The sequence below is a fragment of the Hemiscyllium ocellatum genome, chromosome 12 (assembly GCF_020745735.1).
Source record: "Hemiscyllium ocellatum isolate sHemOce1 chromosome 12, sHemOce1.pat.X.cur, whole genome shotgun sequence".
NCBI classification, from domain to species: domain Eukaryota; kingdom Metazoa; phylum Chordata; class Chondrichthyes; order Orectolobiformes; family Hemiscylliidae; genus Hemiscyllium; species Hemiscyllium ocellatum.
The window spans coordinates 93,175,027-93,192,403 of NC_083412.1; the positions used below are offsets into that span (position 1 = coordinate 93,175,027).

General features: G+C 42.4%; 1 protein-coding gene across 2 annotated transcripts in view; it reads right to left on the reverse strand.

Moving 5' to 3' along the window:
* cxadr (CXADR Ig-like cell adhesion molecule) overlaps positions 1-17,377 on the reverse strand; it is a 100,854-nt gene that overhangs the window by 14,748 nt on the left and 68,729 nt on the right. Inside the window, exons 5-7 of one of the 2 annotated variants that reach the window (XM_060833847.1) lie at positions 16,260-16,382; positions 13,158-13,296; positions 12,111-12,300 (exon numbers count right to left, since the gene is read on the reverse strand). In XM_060833847.1, coding sequence (XP_060689830.1) covers positions 12,111-12,300; positions 13,158-13,296; positions 16,260-16,382 — 452 coding nt within the window. Of the gene's footprint in view, positions 1-11,833; positions 12,301-13,157; positions 13,297-16,259; positions 16,383-17,377 lie in introns of those variants that run through there. The other variant, XM_060833846.1, reaches the window with a different exon arrangement.

Consider the following 17,377-nt stretch of genomic DNA (forward strand, 5'->3'; position numbering starts at 1 on the left):
ATAACACCTACATTCCAGAGGAGTGGGATAGACACGAGGGAGAAGAGCATAGAGGATAATGTTTAGAAGCCGAGATGGATGTCAATGAGGATTAGTGCTGGTAAAAGTGGTCCATTACCAATGGAATAGTTACAGATGAGGCTTCACAAAAAAACATTGTTCATTTTGTCTTGTCTCCTGAAAACCCAAGTTTGTAATTAATGTGATCAATGGAATACTCACACACTAATTGTCGCTTGTCAGCCCAGGTCTGGACATTGGGCAAAAGTGAGGACTGCAGAAGCTGGAAACCAGAGTCTAGATCAGAGTGGTGCTGGACAAGCACAGCAGGTCAGGCAGCATCCGAGGAGCAGGAAAAATCAACATTTCGGGCAAAAGCCCTACATCAGGAATACTCTAATCCAGGCCTGGATATTGTCCAGCTCTTATTTCATGTGGACAGAGACTCTGTCAGCATCTGAGGAGCCTCAAATGGTACTGGACATTAATGATTGTGCAATCATTCCCAACTTCTGGTTTTACGGGGATCATGAAATCAGAAGGGTTTTATCGTGTTAATTGTCCATAGAATTTGGGCATAGGTTATTGACGAAACAGCTGAAGACCAACCCTGAGCAACTCGTCCATTGATGCTCCCAGACCGAGATAATTGACCTCCAACAACCTCAGCCATTTTATTTTAGGGCAGGTCTGACTCTGAGCAGGAGAGATACTTCTTGCTAATTCTTATTGATTTATTGAGTGTTGCTAGGACTCCTTGATGTCAAACAAAGTCTCAATGGCACTGACAATTACTCTCACTTTGCCTCTGCAGTTTAGCTCTTTTGTCTATGGCTCGACCAAGGGACAAAAAAAAAGCTGCTGATGCTGGAATCCAAAGTAGAGAGGAAGGAGGCTGAGAGAAGACAGCAAGCCAGGCAGCATCAGGAGGTGGAGAAGTCAGCCCTTTGGATGTTCCCCTTCTTCATCCTGACTGAAGCCAAACAGAGGGTCCAAGTGAGCAGTCTTCATATGCAAGTCGTGTTTGAAAGTGCGGTTGATGACATTCCACCACTTTATTGGTGTTCAAGAGTAGGCTGCTAGGATCAGAATTGGCCGGGTTGGATTTGTTCTGCTTTTTATGAGCAGGATGTACCAGGGAAATTTTCCCCATTGTCAGCAGTCGCCTGTCTCATAACCATACTGAAACAGCTTCATAAATGGAGCACGTCTTCAGTAATATTGCCAGAACATTGTCAGGGCCCGTAGCCTTTACAGTATCCAGTGCCCTCAGCTATTTCTTCCAGATGGTTTATTTTCCTCAGCGCAGAGGACATGGGAGGGTGATCTGATTGAAATATACAAAGTTATGAGAGACAGACAGGATAGATCATGAGAATATTTTCCCCATGGCAAATGTGCCAAAGCTGAGAGGATATAGGTTAGGAGTAACTGCTTTAGAGGAGATTGGAGAATAAATGTTTCACTCAGTAGGTGTTTGAAATATGGAACCTGCTGCCTGTGAGGGTACCTGGATGCAGGTACGCCCACAACACTTAAAAAGAACCTAGATGAGTAGTTAAAATTCCAGGACATAGTAGGCTATGGACCAAATGCAGCTAAATGGCATTAGTGTCGCCTGGTGTTTGATGGCCAGCATGGACATGTTGGATCGAAGGGTCTGTTTCTAAGCTAAATAACTCTATGACTCCAAGACTGGTATCTGTAATAGCAGGAACATCAGGAAGAGACCACAATGGATCATTCCACTCAGCACTTCTGGCTGAAGATTATTGCAAATGCTTCAGCCTTATCTTTTGCACTGGTGTGCTGGGTTCTTCCATCAAGGAGATTGACAATATTTGTGGAGCCTCTTTCACCAGTGAGTTGTTTAATCGCCCGCCAGAATTCACAAGTGGATGTGTTAAGAGATCAGAGCTTGGATAGGATCCCCTCATTATGGAAGCACATCGCTCAATCTATTGCACATTAGGCAATTTCTATGCCCAACAATGGAAGCAGTGTCCTAACTTCACCAGCATACCATCTCATCTTTCAGTTATACTTTGTATGCCCTCCCCTCCCTCACTCTGGGGAGTTTTTTGGCTGGACAGTAATGTTGGAGTGGGGGGCGGGGGGAGGGATGTGCTGGAGCAGGAGGTTGCAGATTGTGATTGAACACAATTCTGCTGCTCATGGCCAAAAGTGTCAAACAAATGCCCAGTCTCGCTCAGGTAGAACAGCAACAGTACCACACTACAGAACAGTAAGTAAATCCATGTCCAGTTCAGACAATGGCCTGCTTCTGGACTGCAAAATGCTCCTGCACATTCTGTACTCTCAATGAAGGCAGGACATTGTCTCCACACACAATAGTCACTCCAACCATTATGGTCGTGGGTTGGTATATCAGCAGCACACATTCTGGTAAAAATAAGGTCAAGTCTGTCTCCCTCTTGTTGGTTCTCTCACCACCCACTGCACTAGCAATGTCCCCAGGGACCTGACCAACCCAGCTGGTAACTCTGCCACCAGGCCACTCTTGGTGATGGACATCGGAAGACTCTCATTCAGAGTATAACCTGCTCCTTTGCCATCCTCAATGCCTTCCTCCAAGTCGGGTTCAACAAGCGGGGGGAGAAATGATTCATCTGCTGAAGGGGTTGGGGGTTCAGTACATGGGAGAAAATGAGGACTGCAGATGAAGATCAGAGTCAAGTGGGATGCTGGAAAAGCACAGCAGGTCAGGCAGCATCCGTGAACAGGAAAATTGACATTTCGGGCAAAAAGCCCTTCATCAGGAATGGGCTCTTTCCTGATGAAGGGATCTTGCCTGAAACATCAACTCTCCTGCCCTTCGGATGCTGCCTGCCATGTGTGTTTGTCCAGCACCCCACTCTTGGTTCAGTACATGAGGTCAACCAGATGTTCCCTGATGCCAAGAGATTTCATGTAGTTGAAAGTCAATGTCGAGGACCCCCAAGGCAACTCCCTCCCAGCTTGTCTCCCATTGTGTTGCCATCTCTGCTGGATCTCTCCTGGCCAGGGTTGGTAGTGGTGTGGTCTGCAAAGTCCCACTCAGATACTTCAGGCTGTTTCTTGACTGAGAGATATCCCTCCTAATTTATGCACAAATCTCCATATATGTTAGCCACGGAGTCAATGGCCTGTGTTTGCTGTTGTTGCTTTCAATGCCTAGGATAATGACAGGTGGTCAAACTGTTTTCATTCCTTTCTTTAGACTATGCATTTTGTTTTAATAATTGAGTGGCTTACTAGTCCATTTCAGAGGGCAGATAAGAGTCAACCACATTTCATGCATCTTCAGTCACATGTAGACCATACTAGATAAGGACATCCAATATTAATGTCTTTTACAGAGGGTATAACAATGTAATGATGTCAGCAGAAGGCTAGTCTTTTTAAAAATGTTTAATTAAATCAAATTTCACCACCGACCATATTGGCCACCACACCAGGTGCAACAGAAATGTTCGCTCCTGATGAGATTTACAAGGCATCAGTTAAACAACGGTGGTCTCAGGTTAAAAACCTACACCTCATACCTTCAAACTTCATGCTTTCTTAAATCTTCCTTTTATTCTGACTCCATCCCTTCTTAAATTGTGTACACATTAAGCTTAATGTTACATTCTCACTATCTTCCTCTGCATTAGAGCCAATCAAGGGTAGTAGTGAGAAGTTGTGCGCAGAGTCCGAGGAGATAAGATATTCATTTAGCGCTTCCCTTATGTCAGTATTCACACTGTAAAAAGGCAATGTCGTCAAGGAGAATACAGAGATACAGGCTACTAGACTAGATGGGATTGGGGTTCACAAGAAGGTGTCAGTAATTCTGGAAATGTCAAAATATATACATCCCCGGGCTGATTGGGATTTATCCTGGGATTCTCTGGGAAGCCAGGGAGGAGATTACAGTGTCTTTGGCTTTGATCTTTATGCTATCATTGTCTACAGGAACACTGCCAGAAGACTAGATGATAGTAAATGTTGTCCCCTTATTCAAGAAGGGGAGTAGAGACAACCCTGTTAATTAAAGACCTGTGAGCCTTACTTTGGTTGTGGGTAAAGTGCTGGAAAAGGTCATAAGAGACAGGATTTATAACCATTGAGTAAGGAATAAGTTGATTAGGGATAGTCAACACGGTTTTGTGAAGGGTAGGTTGTGCCTCACAAACCTTATTGAGTTCTTTGAGACTGTGACCAAACAGGTGGATGAGGGTAAAGCGGTTGATGTGGTGTATATGGATTTCAGTAAGACATTTGATAAGGTACTCCACGGTAGGCTATTGCACAAAATACGGAGCCATGGGATTGAAGGTGATTTAGTGACTTGGATCAGAAATTGGTTAGCTGAAAGAAGACAGAGGGTGGTGGTTGATGGGAAATGTTCATCCTGGAGGTCCGTTACTCATACTTACCACAAGGATCTGTTTGGGGGACACTGTTGTTTGTCATTTTTATAAATGACCTGGATGAGGGCAGAGAAGGATGGGTCAGTAAATTTGCTGATGACACTAAGGTCGGTTAAATTGTAGATAATGCTGAAGGATGTTGCAAGTTCCAGAGGGATATAGATAAACCGCAGAGCTGGGCTGAGATGTGGTGAATGGAGTTTAATGCGGAAAAGTGTGAGATGATTCACTTTGAAAGGAGCAACGGGAATAAAGAGTACGGAATTAATAGTAAGATTCTTGGTAGTGTATATGAGCAGAGAGATCTCGGTGTCCATGGACACAGATCTCTCAAAGTTGCAACTCAGGTTGATAGAACTATTAAGATATCATCTGGTGTGTTAGCTTTTATTAGCAGAGGAATCAAGTTTCGGAACCATGAGGTCATGTTGCAGCTGTACAAAACTCTGGTGCAGCCACACTTGCATACAGTTCTAGTCATCGCATTATAGGAGGATGTGGAAGCTTTGGAAAGGATTCAGAGGAGATTTACTAGGATGTTGCCTGGTATGGAGGGAAAATCTTACACGAAAAGGCTGAGGGACTCGAGACAGTTTACGTTAGAGAGAAGGTTGAGAGTTGACTTAATTGAGACATACGAGATAATTAGAGGGTTAGATAAGGTTGACAGTGGTAGTCTTTTTCCTCAAATGGTGACGGCTGGCACGAGGGGGTATAGCTTTAAATTGAGGGGTGATAGATATAGGACAGACTTCAGAAGTAGTTTCTTTACTCAGTAGTAGAGGCGCGGAACGTACTGCCTGCAACAATAGTAGATTTGCCAACTTTAAGGACATTTAAGTGGTTATTGGATGAACATATGGATGAAAATTGAATAGGTAGGATAGATAGGCTTCAGATTGGTTCCACAGGTCAGTGCAACATTGAGGGCTGTAGGGCCTGTACTGCACTGTAATGTTCTGTTCTATTAGTAGATAAAATTACTCTTTCACTCAAAAAAAACTTCGTAATTGGCTCCTTGTCAAATATATACTGGAACTGCATTCTTGCTGGTGCTAATTCATCCTTCCTTACCTGATGGTAACAATTACAATCCTGAGGGAGTGCTGCACTGTCAGAAGCGCGACTTTTCAAATGAAACGTTATTCATTTTCATAGGTGGATTTCAAAGATCTGATAATACCATTTCACATAAATAAGCAATTCTCCCGCAGTACCCTGACTGGTGGTTTTTCATTGACCAACATCACTTAAAAAGACTGGCACGTTACTGTTTGACAGTGCTACCTACCTAACTATTAGCTCCCATATTTCTCAACATTACAATGATGATTATAGCCCATTCTGTACTTCTAAGGCTTAAAGTGTTTTGGCAAATCCTGATGGTCGTGCCAGGCACTATATAAATGCAAGCTCTTTCTTTTCATACATGGTGACCAGTGCATCTCTCTTTTGATGGCTTCATTCATCTTCAATTTGCTCTCATCAAACCAATGACTTCAACTCAGAATGCTCTTAACATATTTAAAATAAGACTTGTCTTTCCAAATATGCTCCCACATATTGCTGATGGTTTCAATAGTTATCACAGTCTTCCTTTTTATGCTGACTTCTAACATAATGGCGTTCAAAATGAGACATTAGGGAGGACATTTTTACTTGTTCATGGGATGTTGGTGTCACTCATGAAACTGGTGATATGGTGGCTCAGTGGTTAGCACTGCTGCCTCTCAGTGCCAGGGATGCAGTTTCGATTCCACCCTCAGCAACTGTCTGTGTGGACTTTGCACATTCTCCCCATGTTCTGCGTGGGTTTCCTCCCGGTGCTCCGGTTCCCTCCCACAGTCAGAAGATATGCAAGTTAGGTGAACTGACTGCTAAATTGCCCATAGCTTTCAGGGATGTATAGGTCAGGTTCATTAGTTGGGGTAAATATAGGGTACGGGGTGTGGGTGGGTCACTCTTCGGAGGGTCGGTGTGGACTTGTTGGCCTGAAGGGCCTGTTTCCACACTGTAGGGATTCTATAAAGTTTATTGACTATTCCTCATTACTCAGAAGACAGATCAGAGTCCATCAGATTGCTTATGAGTGTACAGTCACACGTTTGCCAGACCAGGCAAAGACAGCAAAATAGAACATTTGTCTGTAAAAATAGAACATTAGTGAACCAGATGGGTTTCTGCAATAACTGACACTGGAACAGCTGTGTAAGCTGGGTTTATATTGAATTCAATGTTTTATCATCTTCTTCAGTGGGATTTGAAATCACATCTCCAGAACATTAGCTGGGTTTAGAATTGGTAGCCCAGTGATATCACTGTACCGTTACTGCCTACCCTTCTTCAAACACAGAGCATTGGAAATCTGGGATACGCTGCACTCCCTCCCCTTCAAAACCAATCCACTGTATGTGGGGGGGGAAACAGGCTGGGGAAAATTCAGTGAAGTTGAAAAGAAAAAAACATACTTAAAAATCTTATGCAAGTTAAGAACACAAGGCAGAGTGAGGGAGTTAAGATACAGATCAGCCATGAAATAATTAAAATCATAGAATCCCCATAATGTGGAAACAGGCCATTCGGCCCATTGAGTCCATACCGCCTCTCCAAACAGCATTCCACCCAGACTCACCCCGTTTCGGGAACCTTGCATTACCCATGGCCAAACCACCTAACCTGCACATCTTTGGATTGTGGGGAGGAAGCCCACACAGACACAGAGAGTGCGTGCGATTTCCTCACAGACAGTCACCCAAGGGTGGAACTGAACCCAGGTCCCTGGCGCTGTGAGGCAGCAGTGCTAACCACTGAGGTACTGTACTGTCCAAAATGGTTGAATGGTGGAACTGAATAGTGAAACAAGCTCGAAGGTCTGAATAGTCTCTTCCTATCCTGACATTAAGTTGAATTCTCAGGGAATCTACATCTATCCAAAATCCCATTTCCTATTTTCTGAACAATAAATAAAGAAAGTGAAAGTAAAGAAAGGAAAAGAGATAGGAACACCCCCTCAAATTTAGGCTGCTCCTCATAATGTATGTAGTGATCTTTAACTCCTTACAAAATACCAAGTAGCCAGAGTTTCTATCATCTCAAACATTTATTTAAAAACTTTAAAGTTAGCTACAGAAATGACAGGAATAATCAAAAGTGTATCTCTTCAAACTGAAAGAGGCAACACAACATTACAAGGTACAAGAGAAGTATGAGAATCAGTGCATACAATTTGTGTCAACAATTTGCAAGCTACTTAGCAACCTCTCCCATGGTTGCATGCTTGTTTTAACATTCCTTCATAAACGTTTACAAAAGTTTCTGATGTCCATTAACTGCCCACATCCCCATCTCCCCCAACATCCCTTTCCCTTGGGACACTGGTTGGCTCTCACTTGCAAAGATGGCAAGAGGCTGCATTAACTACTCCACTCCAGAGAACACTAACTAAATCCCAATGTCCACATATGCTCTCATCACCCAAAACCCGTCAGTCCTATTTAATGGGGCTAATCGATTGCCAGCTGTAAGGAGGAACTCTAGTGAACTAGCCCTCCCAACACAAAACCTTGCACAGCAGCCCAGCTATCTCAACACAACCCAGATATGGAATAAGTGGGATGTTCCTGACTCATCCCACCCTCAAGCAAGTGTTTGGACCCAAGGGCAATCAATATCAGAGGACTGCAGATGTGACTGTTTAAAACAGATTATTTAAGAGAAATAAAATTAGAACTCTTTCTATAATGCGCTGACAAGTCTTCAAGAAATTCTAGCTTTAGATTGTTTGTTGCTCATCTTTCAGAAATTACTGCAGCGAGTTGACTTTGATAGGTTATGTCATTTAGATTGCGTAACAGCTAACTGTCCTTGGACATCTGTGGCTTGGAACAGATACGGGGAATCAACAATCTAAACACTTTGTTGATAAGTGAAGCTAATTTGGAGTCATGGAATCTCAGAACAGAAAGGAACAGGAGGAGGCCACAGGGTAATCTGCCTTCTCGAGCTGCTACCATCCTGGGTCTAGGGGTGCTGTGTACTGCTGTTAAGGAAAGGAATTATTAGTGTTTACCTAGGGGGGGAAAAAAAAGCTCAAGTCAGGGATGATGTGTGACTTGGAGGAGAATGTGCAGGTTGAGGTCACCAAATTGGAATGTGCTGTCAAAGGTAATGGTGAGTTGCTACAGTGTATCTTGTCAATGGTACAAACTGCAAGTTGGGTGGATTGGCGATGCTAAATTATCTGTAGTGTCTAGGGATGTGCAGGCTAGGTGGTTCAGCCATGGGAAATGCAGAGCCATGGGGATAGGGCAGGGGTCTTGGGGGATGCTCTTCGGAAGGTCAGTGTAGATTCGATGGGCCAAATAGCCTCGTTCTGCACTGTAGGGATTCAATAATCCACATGATGAGATTTTGAATAGAATGCCTGACTCTTAAAGGCTGAATCCTGACCTCATCAGTTCCTTACACTTTTCTAATCTTCAACAGATGTCAACGAGTAGGAGGCAGACCCATCTTGACCCCACCCTGACCGCAGCTGATGTTGTTGGCCCTGAACACAGAACAGTTCCCAAATCATGACACTCACCAGCAACAGACATCAGAAATCAGAAATCAAACCTAGAGAAATGCTGGCAAGTGGGACTAAATTGCTTTAGGATATCTGGTCGTCATCGACGAGTTGGACCAAAGGGTCTATTTCTATGCTGTACAGCTCTATGACTATTTGCTAACCATATGAAAATACTCTGAAGCCTTCATAGCTTGAGTTGCTGCACAACAGAATCAGGATTTGATGAGATTAAAACCAGGCTTCTGCACATCCAAATCAACACACAAATCAAAAAATATGAGCTTAAATCTGTCCCCATTTCACTGTCTAACAAAAATAATATCTATATCTGAATGGTCAAAACACCAGTCAGGACTCTATGTACAATGAAAACAGGATCACAAAGCCAAATTCCACATCAGCAGTTTTTACACCACTTCATTCAGTTAACGTCTTTTCACCAATTGCTTAACTTAAATCCGTTAACATGTCATCTCCTCTTGGTTAGGTAACCTGCAGCTTGAATAATGCAATAACTTTAACCAACAAGGTTCAAACAAGACAGAGATTAACATCCACAAAACAGCTCTACGATAAATTCAAATTTTCAACTTCTTACAAAACAGTTACATTAAAATTCTAAAGCTCATCAATCCTTTAGATTCACACGAAGGGCTTTGGGAGAATGCATGCACACTCCCAAATAGGAAAGGTTTAGAATTTCCTTCTAAAAGTTAGCCGGAAGACAAAAGTGTCCAGCATTTTGCCAAATAACACCACTTCAACAAAAAAAAGAAAAACACAATACAGGAGAAAGTTGAAAGTTAAAATCTTATGAGCTTAAAAAGAATTTCAATATTCTAATACAATAGCAGTAATTGGTTCCTGATCACTTGTTCTTCAAATCAACAGTGGAGAAGTAAAACACATCATTTCCTAACTCCAATGCCCGATTTTTCCTGATCCAAAAAATGTGCAACTATATGTTAGATACTGCAGGACTGTCGCCCACCATTCAGTATCCACACGGCCCACAAAACAAGGCTGTTCGTTTGTGGAGGTGCATTGCAAATCATCTGATTGCGGCATGGGATATGAAAATTGTGTAATGCTGCCTAGTATTCACATAGTTCTAACATCCACCCTGCTGCATGGTTGTGACGTATAGTGGAGAAAGTGAGGACTGCAGATGCTGGCCATGATGTATAGTGCCCTGAAATCTGAAATACCACTGTCCAACATTACTGCTTCTCCCTTAGCCATATCCATGTTTCCAGTGATTCTTCTCCACCAACAGTTTCCCGCATTGCACACACTAGCAGCACTTGTCTGGAAGACTGGAGGGACAGCTTGAGCCTGTCACTTCTACCCGAAACTCTCACTATCTCAGGATTATCGAGGTCACCAACTCCAGCAACACAACAGCTAATGCAATATCAAGTAGTGGACAGTGAAGAAGGTTACCTCAGAGTACAGTGGAATCATGAGGGGCATGGATCAGGCAAATAGACGTGGTATATTCTGTGGGGTGGGGAGTCCAGAACTAGAGGGCATTGGTTTAGGGTTAGAGTGGAAAAATTTGAAAGGACCGTAAAGGGCAACCGTTTCATGCAGAGGGTGGTGTGTGTATGGAATGAGCTGCCAGAGGAAGTGGTGGAAGATGGTACAATTACAACATTTAAAAGGCTTCTGGAAGGGTATATGAATAGGTAAGGTTTAAGAGGGATATGGGCCAAGTGCTGGCAAATGGGACTAGATTAGTTTAGGATATCTGGTCGACATAGATTGTACATCACTATGACTCTAAGCAATTGGCATTGCTGGTCTGCTAGTCTTATTACTGATCTCATTAAAGAAAGCAAAGTTATAAAACTGAGCACAGGAAGGGGCCATTTTGTCTATCATTCATGTACCTTAATTTTTCTATGATTTTATGTTTATGACTTTCTTCAAAGGGACCATCCAACTGGCATTATTAGACTGAGCATCTTAGCTAGTGAACCACAGAGGAGCAGGGCTGACTAAGTATCTCTGCATATCAAGTCCTCAAGCTTCAGGGTCACTTACCTGGTCAACTTGACCACCAACCTTCACTAAGCAAACGTTCTGACCAAAATAATACAGAATACACATTATTTTACCATATTTTCATTAAGTTTTCAAAAAGATCATAAATTCCATCCTACTATAAATGATAAAAGGCATCTCAATGAATCAAAAACATACTTCTATTTACTAATTTTAAAAAAGGCACCCAATGCAGAGACATCTAGTTGGTTTAAAAACAGCATAAAAAGGGAGAGTGATCCATTTAGTACAACCCTGAACTTCAAATAACTTAAGGAAAGAGAATCGAAGTCTCATATGTATACCATCCCTCCCAAAATTAAAATAAAAAATCAGTAGGAATAAAAATTGCATTAATTTATAAGCCAAGGATGTGTGTAGGTAGCCATTTCAATATCAGTTTTTGAGAGGATTGATGCTAAGGGTGCAATGTACAAATGAGGACCATCTACCAGAAACAATTTAACATCAATGAAAATTCATTCCTACTGTCTGCAGAGATACGAAACTATAGGATCTGTCAATCGTTTGATGTATTGGCAACAGCGTGTAAAAATATTTGGTTGCAGGTAGCACCACCATCTGAAAGGATGTCACCAAATGTCACTCAATCATACACATAAGATGAGAATTCTTGCTGTTCCTTCCTTTTGACTCCCACTATCTCCAGCCCACCTCCCAATTCTCCACACTGCACGCTCCTTATCATAACACCAAGTTGAACTGACAAACTTAAAGTGAACCAAAGTCATTTTCTGGTGTGCTTGTGCAAGAATTTCCCAAAATGAATTATATATAAAACTTCACAGAGAAAACTCTTAACATTTACGAAAAATTCTCATCAGCTTCAGGTAAGAATAAACTCTAGGACACGTTCTAAATGTGCACACTGTACAAAAGGCAATCGCAATATTAGCGGACTGTCAAATTCAAGATAGTCCTCTCAATTCACGTAGTGTATCAGAAAGGTCAGGACAAGAAGGTGTTTGAATGGGGTGTTACACAATGGAACCATCGCAATGTTGTGCTGGAATCATGACAGGAACAGCCCCCATACGATTCAGACTAGGAGCAGCTACCTTGTACGAAGGGTTGATACTCGGGCTGTGATTGGGTAGATGTTCCAAGTCATTTGTAGCCAGTCGATCGTAATGGGTTTTGTAGGGTTCCATGTTGGAGGGTGACATGGAGCCCAGAGAGGAACGCTGTGAACCCACGGTGTAGCTTCGAGCCGTTGAAACCCGACTTTTTGGGGCAGGAACATCCTCTCTGTTAAAACAGGGAGTGAGAAGTCTTTTAAACACAATGCGGAGAACCCACCACACCAAATAAAATCCTCACTTCCTCAAAATCAAACATGGATATAAAAGTGCTGACTGTGGTGCTATTATCAGGAGGCAATGGCCTGGTGACCTTGTCACTGGACTTGTAGCTCAGAGACCCAGGTAACGTCCTTGGGACCTGATCAATTCCCACCGTGACAGATGATGGAATTTGAACTTGATTAAACTCGGGAATTAAAAGTCTACCGACGACCATGAAACTGATGCCAACTTTTGGGGAAAAGCCCATCTGGTTCACTGATGCCCATTTGGGGAGGATACTGCCATCCTTAGCTGAGCTGGCCCAAGTGACTCCTGACCCACAGCAATGTGGTTGATGCTTAACAGCCCTGTGGGCAATTAGGGATGGGCAATACCTGCTAGCCAAGACAACAACACCCACATCCCATAAATGAATATACAAACAAAAGTCCAACTGGAGTCAAGTCAATTCTTTGACTTTTAAAATAAAACGTTTCAATGTTGAACTCTCAACACCTCCCGTGTATAGAAATTATTTTGTGATGTTGATTTAAGAATAAGTATTTTCCAGGACAACAGAAATAATATTTATGTTCCGCTTTGAACAAAAGTGCTAAATTTCAAAGGGCACAATAAGGAATGCTAACTCAAGTCAACACAGTCATTGTTTTGCTCATGTAGTATAAATTGGTGTTCACTGCCTAATTTGCCACTCTTGCACTTGTCCTGATGAATGAGAGATAAAAAGCCTTGACAGCAAGTTCTTTTCCCTCTCCAGGTGACATTCAACTGTTGCGCTACCAGGAGATTATTTGTGATTACCTTATTTCATAAGGCTGCTCCTTCTCGTAGGTTTGCTGTTTCTTTCTCCGAAGACAGCACCAGATGATGATGGCCAGCAACAATAAAGCCAGCAGTACACCAATAATGGCTCCCGCTATCTTCCCGGCATTGTTGGATGCTTAAAAAAAAAGAGCAATAAATTCCAGTTTTTATTCAGTGAGGGGTTCAGTCATGTTTCCACACAAAACCCATTCTTCACTTTCTCCATTCAAAGAGAGGCTTGTTAGCTCAGTTGATTAGTTTGCAATACACAGTGACGTCAACAGTGCAAGTTCAATTCCTGTCACTGGCTGAGGGTACCATGAAGATGCAATGACCCTCTCCCTGTCTGAGGAATGATGACCTTCACGTTAAACCACCACCAATTGTCTCTCTGATGATCATCACCTCTAATGAGAAGGCAGCCCTGTGATCCCCTGGGACCCATGGCAACTTCACCTTTGTGTGTCAACCTGAAGGTCAGTGACTGCACCTTCTTTCATTTGTGCTCAACTTATCCATTGAGAAAGGTTCCAATTGGTGCCTCTGCAATTTTTGAGAACAATTGCTTCTGGCAATTTACTACATTAGAAACAGCCTACTCCATCAATGAATAAAATCAGAGCTGATCCATTATCCCTCATGACCATGTTCCTGTGTTTTCCTCAAAACCCTCGATTATTCTAATGATTAGGAAACTACCTCAACCTCCACAGCCCATTGTGACAAGGGGTTTCAACAACACATGACACACAGATAAGAAATTCCTCCTTATCCTGGTCTTAAATTGGCACCTCTTTATTCGGAGACTGAGTCCTCTGGTCTTAGGCTCCCAACGTGCACCCTGTCAAGCCCTTTAAGGAGGAGACAGTGCAGGTGCTGGGGAATCAGAATCGATGAAGTGTGATGCTGGAAAAACACAGCAGGTCAGGCAGCATCGGAGGAGCAGGAGAGTTGACATTTTGGGCATAACCATTCATCAGGACCTGATGAAGGATTATGCCTGAAACGTTGACTGTCTTGCTCCTCAGATGCCTGCCTGACCTGCTGTGCCTTTCCACTGCCACACAGGATTCTTAAGGAGCTTAAAGTATTTTTCAATGAGATCACCTCTTACTCTTTTCCACTCCAGTCAGTGGAATCCCAACCTGTTTAAGTTTTTCCTATAAAATAATCCCTCCACTCTGTGAACTTAAGGACTTGCATAACTTGACCAAACCTAAGAACTATGCATAACACAGAAAAACGCACGTGAATTGTGCTGAGCTTGCAAGAGCCAGGAACAGGGCTTTAAGAATGGAATGTATTGAAATTGCAGTATGAGGAAATTGCAGAATAATGAAAGCAGGAACTAGTTTTGGAAACACATGGAGGTGAGCTCAGACTGAAGCTTGTGGGAAGAAGTCAGCTAAAGATGAATGAGCATACTTCCCTGAAAGTTTCCCTCAGGAAATGCATCACCGATATCTACATATGGGAGACTATTGCTCAGAGGAACTAGCTTGGTAGAAAGAGAGATGATTCTTTGAGAATATCCATCGACAAGAGGGCGTACGGAAAAGGAACTGGAGAAAGGAATGCCAACGATCTCAAGATCAAGAACTACTCCCAACTCTAGAATGACCAGTGAAATGTGTGGTTGGAGATGTGGCTGTAGGATCAGGCTCACTGCTACAGAAGGAGCTGCAGAACCCATGCCCAGTCACACGGAATTTCCTAGATGGACAATCATACTCAATAGCAATTGATTGTCAATGATGACGATTAATGAGAAGAACTGAACATAAAAAGCAAGGGTGGTATGCTTCAATGATGTAAGACGCTTATGAGACCACATCTCTCACACTCAAGTGTTCAGTTCTCATCTCATTATTTAGAGAAAGACATAAATGCATTGAAGCATTTCAGAGGACCTCTGCACATTGATAACTACGAGAGAAGGCTGGTCAGACTGGGCTCATGATCTCTAAAGTTTATAAGAGTGAGGTGCAACTTGATTGAAGCATGTGGGACCGTGAGAGGTCACCAACATGGGCAACACAGAAAGGATGTTTCCTCTTGTGGGTGAATCAAGAACTAAAGGGGGCACTATTTAAAAATCAGGAGTTTTCCCTTATTAGATCAAACAGGAGGCGAACCTTTTTTCTGCGGTTTGTACAGTAGTCTGGAACCTTGCCTCAGAAGGCTGGGGAGGTAGCGTCAGTGAATATTTTTTACTCCATGGCAGACTAATTCTTTTACAGAAACAAAAATCTACGGCTACTGGAAGTAGATGGGGATGTAGAATTCAGAACAGAAACATATCAACTACGATCTAATTGTATGGTAGAGCAATATCAAGGATTTAAATGCCTGACTGCTGCTCCTGATTTGTACATAGATATGCTCGTACTTGTACATGGGTAAAGTCACCTTCCATGCCAACCATACTTAGTCTTTGAAAAATTCCAATACTCTGTACTTTTCCATAGCCCTGCAAACATTGACCCATAGTGTTTGTCTTGTTCCACCTTGAAAGTTAACATCAAATTTGCATTCGCCAGCCTTTCACATAGTGCACTGTAACAAGTCACTGCTTTAAATGAAAGGCATTCCTTCTAATTGCCTCTTCTGGCCTTTTAATATTGCTTATGAGCAAATGTTGCCAAGGCAACAGAGGTTTGAGGTATCAGAACAACAGTCCTCATTATTTTCATAAAAGCCCAATTGGTTTATTACATCCCTCAAAACAAAGCAATCTGCAGTTTTTTCTTGAGGAAAAGGAAACTTTTTTTAAAAATCATTGGAATTCTCTAGGGTGCTCTGGCTGCTTGATTTTCCTCTTGTTTATTTGAGGAATAACAAAGGAGTATCTGGTCAGTAGCTACTTATGGGAGCTTGTGGGCACTTGTTAGTTTTATAAAGCTTTTCACTTCCTGGAAGGTACCTTGAGACAACTCAAGGACGGGAAAGGTGCTACAGAAATGGATGCCTTTTCTTTCTGCTCTTCCAAACATCTACCTCAGGGAACAACCGTGGAACTGTGAGCCATTGGAATAGCTTTCTGGAGAGAGACAATAACAACTTGAGAAATGAAAGTGCATTGGAAAAAGAAGTACTTACAGGATGAGACTGACAACCTAACGACACATTGTGAACTATCAATTCGATTGCTAGCTGTACATGCGTAGTCACCAGAGTAATCCGCTGTTGCGTTTTTGAATTTCAGAATTCCTGAGACGACATCTGCAGAGAGAAGGAAACTGGTTATTTAACGTCCAAGAAAATTCGGTGAAGATTAGAAACAGTGGCAACAAGTTAAAGTCACAAGTCGGTGGTTAGGCCTCTTTTGGAAGTGTGCAAGCAGCAAGTGGTGCAAATATTTATTTCAGAGAGAGAGAGAGCAACACCAGTTTGTGCTCCTTGAAAATGAAAGTTAGGGGAAGTATTGGAAACCACGAGCCTATTTCAGGGACAGTATGCATGTATGGGAAGGTTACAAGGAAAGACTTTTTAAAACTTCAGAGCAGAAGTGGAGGCATTGTTAGGGCACAGGCAGGGAAAGCGAGTGCGAGTTTTCATCCATTCGTTCAATTAAGTAGATTTAATCATTTGCCTTATTAATGTCCTTTAGGGAATGAAATCTGCCATCCTCACCTGATCTGATCTAAATGTTATTGTACACTTATAGCAATGGGGTTGACATTTAACTGCTTCCTGGTTTTTCTGAATGGTCTAAACAGTAAATTGTCCCATGAATGAATTAAAAAGTACAGGATTCATTTTTCACAATGCTGTCTCCCCTACATTGGAGTAACCAAATGCAATCTGAGCACCATGCTATATGTTATGACCCCAGTCATCTGTTATTATTCCACTGAATCTTAATGCAAGCTTATTTTTAAATTCCTCGGAGGGGTGTGGGCATCGTTGGCTGACAAATATTTATGGCCCATCCCGAATTGCCTTTGTGAAGGTGCACTCCATCTGCTGTAGGTTGACCCACAATGCCATGAGGGAGGGAATTCCAGGATATTGACCCAGCGACTGTGAAGGAACCATGATATATTTCCAAGTCAGGATGATGAATGGCTTGGAGGGGATCTTACAGATGGTGATGTTTCATGTATCTGCTACCCTTGTCCTTCTAGATGGAAGTGGCTGTGGGTTTGGAAGGTGCTGTCTAAGAATCTTTGGTGAATTTCTGCTGTGCATTTTGTAGATGGCACACACTGCTGTTA